Raw genomic sequence first — 17,772 nt, forward strand, 5'->3', positions numbered from 1 at the left:
TGAATATCTGAGCGCTATGTGACAGGCTCGATGGTACAGCTGTGACCAAAGTGACTAGAGGATAAGGGAGATTTTGAATTTCTGCACACACTTGTGGACACTGGACACTTTTGGATTGTGTGAGGCCCAATGAATATCTGAGCGCTATGTGACAGGCTCGATGGCACAGCTGTGACCAAAGTGACTAGAGGATAAGGGAGATTTTGAATTTCTGCAGACACTTGTGGACACTGGACACTTTTGGATTGTGTGAGGCCCAATGAATATCTGAGCACTATGTGACAGGCTCGATGGCACAACTGTGACCAAAGTGACTAGAGGATAAGTGAGATTTTGAATTTCAGCAGACACTTGTGGACACTGGACACTTTTGGATTGTGTGAGGCCCAATGAATATCTGAGCGCTATGTGACAGGCTCGATGGCACAGCTGTGACCAAAGTGACTAGAGGATAAGGGAGATTTTGAATTTCTGCACACACTTGTGGACACTGGACACTTTTGGATTGTGTGAGGCCCAATGAATATCACAGCGCTATGTCACAGGCAGAAATTGGCTAGTGTATCACAAACTACAAGGTGTATGTAGAATTGGGCAGAATAGGAATCTCCCTAGAGTGCAGGTCTGTAAGAACGGAACATGTCCTCGTTTTATTCTCACAGAGTGACACACTGATAGCTTCACTGTGGCTGTGATAACAGCCGTTACACGGTACTGTGTGAGGAGCGTACACCGCTGTATGGTGTGAAATGCACGCTCAGTACCTCAGCAGGACAAAAAATTGGGATTGCTTTTAAAAAAGCAGTTTGCGGAGCAGTGGGTAAACAGCAATGCAGGAATTTCAGGAAGCCTTAGAAGGCAACCCAACAACCAACACCACTGATACACCACTATATAGCCTCTCCTTGCACTGCACACACAGTGACTGATGTGTTGTACAGGCAAAATCGCTAGCAGCAGAAGCAGTTTTTTTTTTCTTCTCAGCAGGACAAAAAAAAAAATTGGGATTGCTTTTAAAAAAGCAGTTTGCGGAGCAGTGGCTAAACAGCAATGCAGGAATGTCAGGAAGCCTTAGAAGGCAGCCCAACAACCAACACCACTGATACACCACTATATAGCCTCCCCTTGCACTGCACACACAGTGACTGGTGTGTTGTACAGGCAAAATCGCTAGCAGCAGAAGCAGTTTTTGGTGTCTTCTTCCCTGCCTAACGCTCTCCCTACAAAATCATCAGCAGCAGCAGTTCTCCCTATTCTGAGATCAGCATGAGTAACATGGCGGTCGGCGTGCACGCCCTTTTATACCCCCTGTGACGCCCCCCAAAGCAAGCCAATCACTTGCATGCCCTTCTGAAAGATGGTGGTGACCCGTGCCTATGTCATCACGTTGCCCTCAGTGTCCGTGGATCCTGATTGGCTGAAAAAGAGCGCAAAACAAACTTTTGAAACGCGACTTTGCGTAAGTGGCCGACCTCATCCTAGGGTCGGGTTTCGTTTCATGAAACCCGACTTTGCCAAAAGTCGGGGACTTTTGAAATTTTTCGACACGTTTCGCTCAACTCTATCTGCAAGGCTTCTGTCTCTGTGGTAGGGCCCCTGAGTCTGGGATCGGGATGCCTGCTTTTTCCAGTGTTTTTCTACCTTCTTCACAATTTCTTGGAGAATAGGTAGAATTATTATGTGAGAAGATTAGAGCATGTGGGAATCCCCACCTGTATTTGATATTTGCTTTAATTAAGGCCATTGTTACATCTTTCATGGCCTTTCTCCTCATTAGAGTCGCCGGACAGATATCAGGGAACAAGGAAACAGTGTCTGGAACGCCTGGTAGTTTATTCAGTCTACGAGCAGCAGATAGAATCAGGTCTCTGGATTCCTCATGGTGCATTTTGAGGACAACATCTCTTGGGGAGGCATCAGAATTGGGACCTCCCAGGGCCCTGTGAATTCTGGTTATTTTTAAAGCACTCGGGTCTGCCTGCGGTAAAAGGGTGTGAAAGAGGTTCGATACAATTTCCATTAGGTTGGAGCTACTTTCTGAGAGTCCTTTAATTCTAATGTTACCTCGGCGTGAGCGATTCTCCAGATCTTCACACTTAAGCTCCAGAAATTCAAGTCTAGCATCTTGTTCTTGTAGTAGCTCACTATGTCTTGAATTTGTTGTGTGAAATTATCCACAGCAGAAGATAACTCGGCTCTGAACGTTTTCTGAATAGTGGCCAGAAGATCCTCCATTGTCATTGGGATCATGTTTGTTGAGGTGGCCGAGTCAGTTAGCTGAGACCTTTGAGGGGAGCCCTTGGAGCTCAATGAGGATGATTTTGAAGCTGACATAGTGTGGCTTGCTGGTTTTGTACGTTGAGACAATAGTTGTGTGATTGATCGGGTGTTGATTTCAGATGAAAAGTGAGGAGGAAGTGTCCCGCTATTAATTAAATGAAATTTTCCCCTATTTGTTAAGGTTAAGTACCTGTTTGCTGGAGGGTCCAGTGTTTTGTGCCTGAGGCAATTTTCCTGTTGTGGCCTGGTGGGGCCTCCAGTGAAGCAGATGGTTGTCCCTGTTGTTTTTCAATCCAGAGCAGTGTCTCTTATGTCTCACGCCGCTCCTGTGGTGCCGGAAGGAAAGCTTTAGGTCCGGGTACTATGGCACTGCCTAGGTAATTATAGCACAAATGTATGAGTTCTGTATATAATCCATTAGCCGGCAGGGCCTAGATCAGGCCTGTAGCAGTGAGAAGAGGCCTAGGCCTCAGTCCTGAAGTCTCTCTCCAGTTCCAAGTAAAAAATCTCTGCTTGTAAATATCCGAAACAGTCCAAATTGGGCTCAAAATGTTCTGTATCAAATCCTTAGTAGGATCCAAAAGAAAAATTGAGTTTTGAGTGATTTTTGGTCGGGATGGGAGTAGATTCAGAGGTTATCCCTCAGGAGCTCTGCCTTTTTGTCGTTAGCGACATTTAGATGGTAAAAATCAACTTTTTCATTCCTATCATGCCACTTTGCATTAATTCCTGAAAAACACCTGAAGGGTTAATAAACTACCTGACAGCAGCTTACAGTATGTTAGGGGGTGGTTTTTAAAATGGTATAACTTTTCTGGGTTTTCCGATATCTAGGACCCCTAAAGTCACTTCAAACCTGTATAGGTCCATAAAAAATAAATACATTTTTGTAAATTTCCATGGAAAAATGAAAAATTGCTGCTACATTTTTAAAATTCCTAAAATGCTAACAAAATAAAATAACATTTTACAAATGGTGCTGATGTAAAGCTGACATGAGGGAAATGTTATTTATTGATGTTTTGCTATGATATAACTATCTGAATTAAAGGGATAATCATTCCAAGTTTGAAAATTGCCCATTTTTTACATTTTTGTCAAATTTCTGATATTTTTTTATAAATAAACACAAAACATATCGACCTAAATTTACCATTATCATAGAGTGTAATGTGCTACGAAAAAACAATCTCAAAATCACTGGGATTTGTTGAAGTTTTCCAGAGTTATTACTACATAAACTGACACTGGTCAGATTTTCAAAAAAATTTGGCCTCGTCACTATGGGGTTAAAAAAGGAGTTGGTACAGGGTCTTATAATAATAGTCCATGTAGTTTATCCACTGGGATAGAGAAACATATGATTAGCTCATTTAATTTATAGCTAATGGATAAATAGTACAATAGGAAGAGTCTAGGTTGTGCGTCACCCTATATGTATCCCTTCCTAGCAGTGGAGGTTGGCACCCTGGGTAGCAAATTGGCGCCCCCGCTCCATGTCTACTGACCCTCCCTGACTCCTTATCAAAGCCACCACCAAACACTAAATAAAGTGCTTATAGTGCAAAAATTGTCTGATCTTTGGTGCCTAAACTGTACTGAGCCGTGCAGAAAGTAAGGCTCAATATTTCATAGCAGTGATACTGAACATACACGTATATCCTTCATAGGCCTTTATATCCGGGCAGTAATAATGCTCATATAGGTATGTCTTTCATGAGCCTTTATATTTATATTCATATCTCAGTGTGATGAAGATAGGGATAAGAGTCTGGTTATCCCCTAAGTCACAGGGAATTTATATCACATATAGACCTATCTCTCGATGAGAAAGAATTTCTTCAAAAGAAAAAAGGCAGGAAAATGATCAAATATCAAACACTCATATAAAAAGATGCATGGTCCCAGAAGCACAATAGCATCATATCCCCAACAGCACCATGGGATACACTTGCCACAGGGCAGGCCAACATCTCCAAGGCATAAAGGGCAAACTCAGGCCATGTGACCAATTTGGAGACCCAAAATTTAAATGGGGCAGACCCATCTGTTAGAGACATGTTAACACGTACTCTTCCACCATGTTGTTGTAACGCTGCTGTAACATAGTAGTTTGACAATAAATAGCTTCATTCGACCACTAACCATGAGTGAAGAAAAGGTTTAGGTGTTATCATTCATATTCTCTGAAAAAAGGCCAAGAAAGCAAAAATTTTGCAGGGGTATGTAAACTTTTGAGCAGAACTGTATATCATTACAAACAGAGTCATCTGTTTCAAGTGTTTATTTCTGTTAATGTTGATGATTATGGCTTACAGCCAATGAAAACCCAAAAGTCATTATCTCAGTAAATTAGAAAGATTTACAAAAAACACTTGCAAAGACTTCATAAGCATTTAAAAAGGTCCCTTATTCTATTTAAGTAGGCTCCACAATCATGGGGAAGACTGCTGACTTGACAGATGTCCAGAAGGCAGTCACTGACACACTTCACGAGGCGGGTAAGACACAAAAGGAAATTGGTAAAGCAGCTGACTGTTCACAGAGTGCTATATCCAAGAATATTAATGGAAAGTTGAGTGTAAGGAAAAAGTGTGGTAGAAAAAGGTGCATAAGAAACCGGGATAACCGCAGCCTTGAAAGGATTGTTAAGAAAAGGACATTCAAAAATTTGGAGTAGATTCACAAGGAGTGGACTGCTGCTGGAGTGATTGCTTCAAGAGCCACCACACACAGACATATACAGCACATGGGCTACAAGTGTTGCATTCCTTGTGTCAAGCCACTCATGACCAATAGACAATGTCTGAAGCGTCTTACCTGGGCCAAGGAGAAATAGAACTGGACTGTTGCTCAGTGGTTCAGGGTATTGTTTTCAGATGAAAGTAAATTTTGGATTTCATTTGGTAATCAAGATCCCAGAGTCTGGAGGAAGAGTGGAGAGGCCACAATCCAAGCTGCTTGAGGTCTAGTGTGAAGTTTCCACAATCAGGGCGGTTTCACACGTCCAGATAATTCCGATACCGGAAAAACCGGTACCGGAACTGTCCGTGTGGATACGTAGGCCATCCGTGTGCTATCCGTATGTCTGTGTGTACCATCCGTGTGTGATCCGTGTGCTGTCCGTGTGTCCGTGTCCGTGTATTGAAAAAATTGGTTTCAATGTTAACCCTATGACTCCTAAAAACACACACGGACGTCACACGGACGCCATCCGTGTGCGGTACGTGTTTACATGGACCCATTGACTTGTATGGGTCCGTGTGATCCGTGCTGTTGCACAAAAACAGACATGTCAGCGTACTTTGCACATGGACACACGGTCCGTGAAAACACGCTGACATCTGCATAGACACATTCATTAGAATGTGTCTATGTGTGTCAGTGTCTCCGGTACGTGAGAAAACTGTCACTACATGTACCGGAGCCACTGACATGTGAAACTGGCCTCAGTGATGGTTTGGGGAGCCATGTCATCTGCTGGTGTAGGTCCACTGTATTTTATCAAGACCAAAGTCAGCGCAGCCGTGTACCAGGAAATTTTAGAGCACTTCATGCTTCCCTCTGTTGACAAGATTTTTGGAGATGGAAATTCTCCAGCAGGACTTGGCACCTGTCCACATTGCTTAAAGTACCAATACCTGGTTTAGAAACAACAGTATCACTGTGCTTGATTGGCCAGCAAACTCGCCTGACCTTAACCCCATAGAGAATCTATGGGGCATTGTCAACAGGAAGATGAGAGACACCAGACCCAACAATGCAGATGAGCTGAAGGCTTCTATTAAAGAAACCTGGGCTTCCATAACACCTCAGCAGTGCCAAAGGCTGATCGCCTCCATGCCACGCTGCATTGATGCAGTAATTAATGCAAAAGGAGCCCGACCAAGTATTGAGTGCATTTACTGAATATACATTTCAGTAGGGAAACATTTCAGATTATAAATAATTTTTCAACTGATGTTGTAAAGTATTCTAATTTACTGAGATAATGACTTTAGGGCTTTCATTGGCTGTAAGCCATAAACATTAACAGAAATAAACACTTGAAATAGATCACTCTGTTTGTAATGACTCTATATAATATATGAGTTTCACTTTTTGTACTGAAGAACTGAAATAAATTAACTTTATGATGATATTCTAATTTTGTGAGAAGCACCTGTATATGGAAGACAATGGGGTGTGTATTATAGAATATAGAGGACTATGGGGAACATTTTACTATATGGAGGACTATGGGGTGCATTATACTTAACAAGCAAAATGCTGCCTAATCATGAAGTGATTGGATTGTTTATGCTGAAACAGAAATCATTGTTCTCAGCAGCACTTCGCCTGGTGAAAACTGCAGATTTGCTGCTGATAACATGATACTGTATGGGGACAAATTGATCTACTAGTGATTGTTCTGTGCCCTGGAAAACAAGCGTCGAACGACTTAAATATTGTTGATCATGCTTGTTTAGTGGCCTGAACTCAGCATATGTAAATACTAACAAAATGTCTCTGTTTGATGGTGCAATATGTGAGCATTTGTGGCCCACTTTAAACTTTTGCCCAGGGCACCACTTTGTCTAAAACCGTCTCTGCATGGTTGTTCCTCCTCCCCTGCCTCCTTATCATCATCATCCTCTCAAACCGGCCCCTGGTTGTACAGTTGGGTACCTGGCCGATGTTGGGACAGTAACCTACCCTCCAAGCCACGCATGGACAATAGGCCTCATAACGGTATAAATTGGCACACAGTGGCTTAAAGGGCAGTACTACCACAGATATGGGTGCAGAGTACACACAGCGGCTTAAAGTACAGTATTCTCACAGATAAGGGTGCAGAGTACAAACAGTGGCTTAAAGGACAGTACTCCCACAGGCAGGGGTGCAGAGTACACACTTTGCATGGCTGTGATGGCCCCAGAAGTGCCCACAGTCTAAAATCTTGTTGAATAGCTGAGCTGCAGCCTTTCAACAAGCTTTATTAGTGTGGTGAATCCAAATAGGAAAATGGACATACAGTAAAAAGTCCATGTTTGGAGTTTGGTAATGGGTACTAGGTGTCCGGTACAAACCTCAAACTTTTCAGTTCAGGTTCGCTCATCCCTAATTGTAAGCCATGATTAATGACACTGGTCGGAGTTCCGATGCTGGTCGGTGCTGTATGTGGTGGTGAAACCTGATCCTGTACTGAACAGCATCGGCGCTCCGAGATCAAAGTGAGTAAATTACTGTTCGTAATCTGACAGATCTGCCTGTCATTGGTACTGTGGAAAATAAAACAGAATTGCTAGCTGTCGCTCACCTGCTCTTGCAAGAGCAAAGTCAATGAGAAGCTGCAGGCACTGGACAAATGGAGCTCTGGGCACAATGAGTGCACACACTGATCTGCAGAGGCTGAAAACAGGAGAAGAGAATGGGAAGCTGAACTAGCTTGAAGGTGGAGCAAAGCAGACAGATGTGGGCAAGTAAGGACACTGGACGGGAAATATACAGATAAATAAACTTTATTGCAGTACAAGATATCCAGGGTAGTGCACTTTTGATACGGGACCTCGGCCCTGATCAAAGTGCCTAGCAATGTCCCTGGCAGTACGCTACTGGATGGGGTCCCTTGGGGAAGTGAGGCCCTAGGCATTTGACTAGGTTGCCTGCCCTTAGCGCCGACCCTGCACATAGGTTTCCAAATTGTGTCTTGAAACTAATGTACACCAGGAGATTCAGTGCCATAGAGTTACTGACATGTATTTTACTGCTTTCTTAAAACAGGGCAGATGATGAGTTTGCTGAGCCAGTAAATACAAATGTCGTCCTCCGATATGATGGAAAAATCACATGGGATTCTCCCGCTATAACCAAAAGCTCTTGTGTAGTGGACGTCTCGTATTTCCCCTTTGACAACCAGGAATGTAACCTGACCTTCGGTTCGTGGACCTACAATGGGAACCAGGTGGACCTTATAAATGCTATGGACACTGGGGATCTCTCGGACTTTGTGGAAAATGTGGAGTGGGAAATGCAGGGTATGCCAGCAGTGAGGAACGTCATCACTTATGGGTGCTGCTCAGAGCCTTACCCTGATGTCACCTTCACTTTGATCCTTAAGAGAAGATCTTCTTTTTACATTTTCAACTTGTTAATACCCTGTGTCATGATATCTTTCCTGGCTCCGCTAGGTTTCTATCTTCCTGCAGATTCAGGGGAAAAAGTTTCCTTGGGAGTGACCGTTTTGTTGGCTCTCACGGTCTTTCAATTAATGGTAGCAGAAAGCATGCCTCCTTCTGAAAGTGTGCCATTGATAGGTAAGTCCTAGGTATCATCAATACCACCACTGTTTTTACTGGGGCTCTGTTGCAATCAACTGGATATAAATATAGCCATTATTATAATACAATCTTCAGAACTAAAAGGGACATTCTCATCTGAATCCATAGAATATGCCATCAATGTCTGACAGGTCCTGGATCTCAACTTTGAGCACACTGCTAATTTTGAAAACAGGGTTCCCCTGTCCCATTGCTGCTGTAACTTGCTCATCTTCTATTACAACTCCTATAGATGTCAATGGAGAGAGCCATACATGCATCCTTAGGATAGATAAACAATGGTTGTTAGGTGAGGCTCTGAACACCAGGCCTCCTGCTAGTCAAGTGAGATGCAAAGCAAGGCAAAAGTTTTATGTACAGCGGAGATTCTGTGCCTGTATGAACAATGAAGGGATTATTCTGCTGGTCGGCAGGGCTCCTGAAGTTTCGCTCCTTAAAGGGGATTTCCCATGAATAAAAGTTAATTTCCATGAATAGATCTTGGAATAATAAAAATTTCCACAATTGGATGTGTTTAAAAATAATATTCCTGTGCTGAGATAATCTTATAAATGTGCCCCTGCTGTGTACTGTGTAATGGCCGTGTCTGACCGTACAGGACCATGGTCTGATCATACCACAGCTCCTGGAAATTATTATATTATATGGAAATTATTATTGTTCCAAAATCTATTGATTAAAAGAAACTTGTGTTTATGGGAAAACCCCTTTAACTATCAAACACTACTTTCCTACTCTAAAGATAGGCCACTAATGATTAGTCCTGGATTAGTCCTGGAAAACCCCTTCATTTCAAGGTATGTCAATATTCTTTGTATGTTCATTTGCACTTGGCGTTTGATAAAGACACTTTTAACATAGAAAAAAATATATTTTTGCATTTGTTTGTGGTTAATATTTGTTAAAATAATTGCAATCTCTCATTAATATTTGTTTGATGTAAGATCTGTGTTTCCAAGATGCTGTTCCATTCATTTAGCTCTTATGTATCAGTGCAGCTTTATGATTGCCACTTCTTCAGCTCATCATGTGCTTTCCTCCCTTCTCTACAGCCTGTATGAGCTGCCCTCTCTAAATACCTGAATACTTTCCCTCCTCTCTCCTCTCTGGTCTACCATGTACAACCTTCTTCTTGCCACTGAAGCTTTTTCAACAGAGAAAAGGGGAAGGGGAGATGAGATGGACATCAGAAATAAGTGATGGATTTGTGCCAGGTTTCGTAGAGCAGCTAGGTAATGAAAACTATTTAGAAAGTTGTTTAATTTTGCATGTATGAAGCAATAGCGCTTCAGTGAATTCCTACAGATCAGTTCTATCTTATGAGTGTTGGGTATAAATACTGCATTAAGGGTATGTTTCCACGGTTAGTAAATGCTGCGGATTGGATGCTGCTTACAGCCGCACCGTCCAAACCGCAGCGGCCAGATGTTACGGCATAGTGGATGGAATTTTATGATTTCCTATCTCCACTATGCATGCAGGGATGTCTCCGGCTTCCCTGCATATATGCACATGCGGCGCGTCTTTCTAGACCGAAGCATGTCTATCTATCTCACGGAGACGCTTAGTCTCCGCAAGATAAATATCACCGTCCAATGTATAGGACGCAGTCATGCCGCACGGTTCAATGAACACATGCGGAATCACCGGCGTTCAAAAGTCGGCAGTGCTTTGGACGGAGCGGACATGTGCTGTGCCCAAAGCGCTGCCAATACTGACTGTGGAAACATACCCTAATAGTATATCAGTTAATAACTCTATATAACAACAAGGAAGAATAATATTTTCAATATGACACTGATACTTGAGAATAAAGAAAAGTTTGCTGAATCAGAACCACTACTGTTAACTGCCATTATTACCATATGATAGAACCTGTGCAAGACAAAGAGTCCTCCAGTCGTGTTCCAGATAATAATAAGCTTTATTCCAAAGGTAGACTTCCTCAAGTAAATCCAACATTTCTTCCACACATTTCAGACTGCAGCTCAGTCCTTATTCATTATTTATTATCCATGAATAAGGTCAGAGCTGCAGTCTAAAATGTGTAGAAAAAGAATATAACATTTTGGATATACTTGACGAAGTCTACCTTTTAAACTTGTTGGGATAAAGCTTATCATGTTATCTGGAACACGTCTGAGGACTCTTCTTCTTGATCTTCAATCTTTCAATATAAACAACCTTATATTTAGTTAAATTTTTTTAGGTTATGTTTTAAATTAGGATAATTCTGTTCTAAATAATGTTCATGTAAATGTGAAATAAGGTGTTTTTTCACCCGTTTTAGGCAAATATTATATTGCTACCATGACCATGATTACGGCATCTACGGCTCTGACAATTATCATCATGAATATACATCTATGTGGAGCAGAAGCAAAACCCATCCCTAACTGGGCCAGGGTCATCATACTTGACTACATGTCAAAAATATTTTTTGTGTATGACGTTGGTGAGAACTGCACCACACCGCAAGACGATTGCGACACCATTTCTCAGGACAGTGTTCATTCCTACAATGATTATGAGAAGGACCAGGAGGTCTATGATACGTTGAAGCGCCCACTTTCCATAAGAACAGACTTTGTATGTGACATTGACATCCAAGCTAAGCTCAATGGTCATCCCTTTTGTAACCACTGTGCACATTACAAGTCCCTGGCGAGCAACATTGAATATATAACTGACTGGTACCGAGAACAGAAATCTATTAGTTCCAAGGGGATAGAGTGGAAGAAGGTCGCCAAGGTGATGGATCGTTTCTTCATGTGGGTCTTTTTTATTATGGTCTTCTTGATGAGCATTTTAATTATTGCAAAGGCAGTGTAACTCTAAAACCTAACAATGCAGGATCAAATTTCATAAAATGTTAATAAAATGTAATGACATGGTGATTTTTTTTTTGACTATTCAATGTTTTTATCTTCTATTTCAAACACAGGATACTGTCGACCAGAAAACCAGTATAGCTAGTTATAACCCCTCTATCTTCAGCTGTTCTTAAAAAGTTTGTCCCCAATAAATCAATATTTGGTCCTTTTAAAGTCTTTTTTTGCACTCTAAAAGCATCTGGACTTATCTGAAAAGCATTGTACTACACGTGCCAATGACAAGAAGGCTTCTACAAGGCTTTATGTGCTGAAGAGTTTATGGAATAAGTTAGACTTCATGAGTTGGCCAAACTCACCAATTTTGGCAGGATCAGACCACCATCTAATATCTATAGGGGCCTCTTGGATTTATCCTTTCTGATGACATTGAGGATCAGAAGATCCAGATATTGAAATATTAATGGTCGACCCTTTCCTTTAGTTGAGATAAACCTCTAACAAAAGAGACTGGCATCGTTTCTCTTATAGAGAACACATGTGCTTTTTATTTTATTTTGTGTGCAAGAAAATAACTGATGAAACACTGACCAAAAAAAGCTGATAAAAATCAGATTCAAAACACTGATGAAAAAGAAATTAAAATTAGGTCTATTCTAAAAGAAATTATCGTATATACTCGAGTATAAGCCAAGGTTTTCAGCACATTTTTTTGTGCTGAAAATGCCCCTCTCAGCTTATACTCGAGTGAGGGTCACAGAAGATGGAGAGGGAGACAACGGTGGATCTGTGAGTCACAGGAGGCAGGAACCTACCGCTGTGGCTAAGGCCTGTGCTCGCTGCTAAAGAGAAATTAATATTCCACTGCGCTGGCAGTGAATATTCATTTCTCTGTAATAGTGGGCACAGTAGTCACAGCCGCTGACTTACTGCAGCTGTCGGGCGATCCGTGTGCCCGCTATTTAGGAGAAATTAATATTCACTTCTCTCCACTCCTATGGGCGTAGAGGGCAGTGAATAGTCATTCCCTTAAGTAGCGGGCACACGTGATCACCCAGCCACCGCATGAAGCTGGCGGCTGCGGCTGACACTGTGCACGCTACTAAATAGCAATGAATACTCACTGCTCTCCACGCACGTAGTTCCGGCGTGGAGAGCAGTGAGTATTCCAGGAGCTGTCCTCTGCTTGTAAGCATCGCATGATGTCACTGCCATGCACTGCTTACAAGCATAAATCAGCTGCTGACACCGGCACAAGACACTGTGAGGATTTTAAGCAACACTAAAGGAAGAGGTTGTGTTTCTTCTAGATTCACCTTCCTTCTTTGATGGGATGTTACTTAGGGTACCGTTACACCTAGCGATGCACCAGCGATCCCGACTAGCGATATGACGCGGTCAGGATCGCTGGTGCATCGCTAGGTGGTCGCTAGTGAGCTGTCACACAGGCAGATCTCACCAGCGACATCGCTGGGGACGGGGGTCGCTACTTACCTGTCAGACGCGGCGATCCTGCATCCTCCCGCCCGCGTCCACGCGCCGCTCGTCGGCGCCACAGGAAGCGCCGCAGGAAGTGGCCGATGAGGAATGGTCCAGGGAGTTCTCGCGCGATCAGCGATAGCCAGCGGGGGAGCCGGTCGGAGGTAAGTATCACATGCAGCGATATCGCTAGCAATATCGCTGCAACGTCACAAAATCGGTGACTTTACAGCGATATTGCTAGCGATATCGCAGTGTGTAACGGGGGCTTTAATCTTAGAAGTACGGGCTGCTCTGATGTTATCACACTACCATTCAAAGGAAGATTGCATTTCATTGAGAGCAGGGAAGGTAAGTAAGATGGTTTTTTTTATGTTTTTTGATGGGGGCCATGCATACAAGGATAGGGATGAGGAGCCATGCATACCAGGATAAGGATGAAGAGCCATGCATGCAAGGGATAGGGATGAAGAGTCATGCATACCAGGATAGGAATGATGTCATGCAGACCAAGATAGGGATGAGGAGCCATGCAGACCAGGGTAGGGATGAGGAGCCATGCATACAGATGAGGAGCCATGCAGACCAGGATAAGTATGAGGAGCCATGCATACCAGGATCGGGATGAGGAGCCATGCAGACCAGGGTAGGGATGAGGAGCCATGCATATGGATGAGGAGCGATGCAGACAAGGATAAGGGATAAAGAGCCATGCATACCAGGATAGGGATGAGGAGGTCATGCTTACAAGGATAGAGATGAGTACCCGGCTTATACTCAAGTCAATACGTTTTCCCATTTTTTTGTGGAAAATTAGGTGCCTAGGCTTATACTTGGGTCAGCTTATTTTCGAGTATACACGGTACATTCATTGTAGCACTTTAGATTGGGAGAGAAGTGTGGCTCAACTTTACCCTAACTCGGTCCCCGTTCGTACCTTGTGTACGACCTGAATTGGGAATATTAATATTACTCCAAAGACATACTGATAGGGAATTTAGATTGTGAGCCTCATCGGGGACAGTGATGAAAATGTATGCAAACTGTAAAGCGCTGCGGAATATGTTAGCGCTATATAAAAATAAAGATTATTATTATTAAGATTATTATTATTAATGAGAAGGAAACTATGGCAGCAGACTGGCTTAATTGTTAGCTGCTTGAGTTAGATGCCTTGCAAGACCCTCGGCTTAAAACGGTTCTATCGTTCCTGTAATGTAAGCTGTATGAATGAAGGATATGACTGTAATTGGATACAATACAATGTGTGCTGGCATCAAATCCTAGTAAGTACATGTAAATTATTTAGAGCCATTACTAAGGAAGAACAGAAAGAGGTATAATACGTAGAGGTAGACAAATAACAGAACATCCTAACTGCAGCGCTCCATCCCTGTGATAGAAAACAATGCTTTATCCATAAAGTACAGTATATTGCGCACCTCATACTATTCAGTTACTGAAGCATGTATATGGCCAGTGAAACAGACAACTTATTCACATTGATAAGCATTATAATCCAAAGCAAAAGCAGTTACTGGTTTATGCTCCACGATTCAGCATGTTGCAGGGATCTTGTGAATTTGGCACCATATTACATCAGCCTCATGTTGCAATTTGGTATTTGGTGACCTTGAAACTTACACCGCATGGGACTAAATTTCAGTGCTCAGGGTTGATCTGCGGAAAAATCTGGTCCTGGATAAAGGACAATATCAGTGCCCCATCCTTAAAGTCATGCAGACTGTATCAAGCTCTGTAGCATTGTCCTCTAAATCACAAATCAGGTGAGTGCAATCTCATTGTATGTCTTGATATCTCTATCGGATAAGACCCTATTTGCGCTTTTCTCTCCTGCAGTATCTCTTGAAGCTTTAATTCATCATCTATGATGAACTTTCTTTTTACTTTTAAAAGTTTCTGTGATCTGGATGGCTACATGTTTGAAACTAATTTATACATTTTGATAAATATTTATTTTATATTTATTTACTATGATTATTACTAGCTTGGCCCGTGCAAAATTTTCGCACATTGATCGTCGGGGGCGCAGTCAATTTCAGAAAAAGCAAGCTGGTCAAATGTAAATGTACTTCATGAGCTGATGAACACAGACAGGTATTTATAGATGTAGATTGGTAATGCAATAAATTGGTTTGATAAGTAGAGGCCAAAAAACATTTTCCGGTTGAGGTGCCACCTGCAGGTCATTGTGTCTTTCTGCAGATTTATGAAAATGAATGTTTAAACTGTATTTTGTGATCAAATCGTGAATGTGTGGTTTGTTTGGCTGTTTTCTTGCTGAAGAGAGCAAGTTTAACTTTCAAATGGTGAATCATGTGTGTGTGAGCAGTATGAACAGGGAACAGTGTTTAGAAATAGTAGAATAGATTATTATTATAGCATTAATACATTCCATATAGATTTATACATATAATATCCACTATACACACATACAAAGAAATATACATTCACAGTATCTCATAAAAGTGAGTACACCCCTCACATTTTTGTAAATGTTTAATTATATCTTTTGATAGGACAACACTGAAGATATGACATTTTGATACAACGTAAAGTAGTCAGTGTACAGCTTGTATAGCAGTGTAAATTTGGGGTGTCCTCTAAATTACTCAACCCACAGTCATTAATGTGTAAATGCTGTACACTGATTACTTCACATTGCATCAAAGCGTAATAACTTATATTATAAATTATAAAATATTTACAAAAGTGTGAGTAATGCACTCACTCATTTTTGTGAGATATTGTGTGTATATATATATATATATATATATATATATAGTCATATGTAAAACTTTGGGCACCCCTATTAATGTTAACCTTTTTTCTTTATAACAATTTTGGTTTTTGCAAAAGCTATTTCAGTTTCATATATCTAATAACTGATGGACTCAGTTATATTTCTGGATTCAAATGAGGTTTATTGTACTAACAGAAAATGTGCAATCTGCATTTAAGCAAAATTTGACCGGTGCAAAAGTATAGGCACCTCAGCATGAAAGTGACATTAATATTTCGTAGATCCTCCTTTTGCAAAAATAACAGCCTCTAGGCGCTTCCTGTAGCTATTAATGAGTTCCTGGATCCTGGATGAAGGTATTTGTGACCATTCCTGTTTACAAAACAATTCCAGTTCAGTTAAGTTTGATGGTCGCCGAGCATGGACAGCCCGCTTCAAATCATCCCACAGATGTTCAATGATATTCCGGTCTGGGGACTGGGATGGCCATTCCAGAACATTGTAATTGTTCCTCTGCATGAATGCCTGAGTAGATTTGGAGCGGTGTTTTGGATCATTGTCTTGCTGAAATATCCATCCCCTGCGTAGCTTCAACTTCGTCACTGATTCTTGCACATTATTGTCAAGAATCTGCTGATACTGAGTGGAATCCATGCGACCCTCAACTTTAACAAGATTCCCGGTGCCGGCATTGGCAACACAGCCCCAAAGCATGATGGAACCTCCACCAAATTTTACTGTGGGTAGCAAGTGTTTTTCTTGGAATGCTGTGTTTTTTAGCCTCCATGCATAACGCCTTTTTGTATGACCAAACAACTCAATCTTTGTTTCATCAGTCCACAGGACCTTCTTCCAAAATGTAACTGGCTTGTCCAAATGTGCTTTTGCATACCTCAGGCGACTGTTTGTGGCGTGCTTGCAGAAACGGCTTCTTTCGCATCACTCTCCCATACAGCTTCCCCTTGTGCAAAGTGCGCTGTATTGTTGACCGATGCACAGTGACACCATCTGCAGCAAGATGATGCTGCAGGTCTTTGGAGGTGGTCTGTGGATTGTCCGTGACTGTTCTCACCATTCTTCTCTGCCTTTCTGATATTTTTCTTGGCCTGCCACTTCTGGGCTTAACAAGAACTGTACCTGTGTTCTTCCATTTCCTTACTATGTTCCTCACAGTGGAAACTGACAGGTTAAATCTCTGAGACAACTTTTTGTATCCTTCCCCTGAAAAGCTATGTTGAATAATCTTTGTTTTCAGATCATTTGAGAGTTGTTTTGAGGAGCCCATGATGCCACTCTTCATAGGAGAATCAAATAGGAGAACTACTTGCAAGTGGCCACCTTAAATACCTTTTCTTATGATTTGATACACCTGGCTATGAAGTTCAAAGCTCAATGAGGTTACAAAACGAATTTAGCGCTTCAGGAAGTCAGTAAAAAGTAGTCAGGAGTGTTCAAATCAAGAAAATGATAAGGGTGCCCATACTTTTGCACCGGACAAATTTTGTTTGAATGCAGATTGCACATTTTCTCTTAGTACAATAAACCTCATTTGAATCCAGAAATATAACTGAGTCCATCAGTTATTAGATATATGAAACTGAAATAGCTGTTGCAAAAAACAAAATTGTTATAAAGAAAAAAGGATAACATTAATAGGGGTGCCCAAACTTTAACATATGACTGTATATATATAGTGGTACAGTAAAGGGTGTTTTACTGGATGGGAGCTACATTTCTCACAGCAGATTAATGTTTGGCCGGGTTTTTCCCTAAAGACAGGACCTGCGATGATGTCATGGTCACGTGATCAGCCCATGTGATGTCTACCTCACCGGTGGGAGGGGTTATGGGCTATGTAATGGAGGTTGGTATTTGACACATGGTGAGTGTGTGTCTGGAAGTTACAGGAACATGGCTGGACTTAGCCTGAACTTGTATACAGGATCCCTGTGCTGCAGGACTATAGCAGCAAGACTCTCAACAACCCTAGGAATGGCACCTGGCGGATGCCGCAGGACCTGGCAGCCGCTTATTTAAGCCCATCCCGTGCAAGGGGTGAGTCTGGGACCAGTGGTTCTCCAAGCTGGAGTACATTTAT

General features: G+C 41.9%; 1 protein-coding gene across 1 annotated transcript in view; it reads left to right on the plus strand.

Annotated features, from left to right (window-relative positions):
- Nucleotides 1-11,432, plus strand: part of CHRNA9 (cholinergic receptor nicotinic alpha 9 subunit) — a 38,424-nt gene extending 26,992 nt beyond the window's left edge. Inside the window, exons 4-5 of the mRNA XM_073561113.1 lie at nucleotides 8,044-8,576; nucleotides 10,891-11,432. Of these exons, the coding sequence (XP_073417214.1) occupies nucleotides 8,044-8,576; nucleotides 10,891-11,432 (1,075 nt within the window). The remainder of the gene's footprint in view (nucleotides 1-8,043; nucleotides 8,577-10,890) is intronic.
- Nucleotides 11,433-17,772: the final 6,340 nt, after the last annotated feature.

This window comes from Dendrobates tinctorius, unplaced genomic scaffold (assembly GCF_039654945.1).
Source record: "Dendrobates tinctorius isolate UK_male_01 unplaced genomic scaffold, ASM3965494v1 ptg000314l, whole genome shotgun sequence".
In the NCBI taxonomy this organism is placed as follows: domain Eukaryota; kingdom Metazoa; phylum Chordata; class Amphibia; order Anura; family Dendrobatidae; genus Dendrobates; species Dendrobates tinctorius.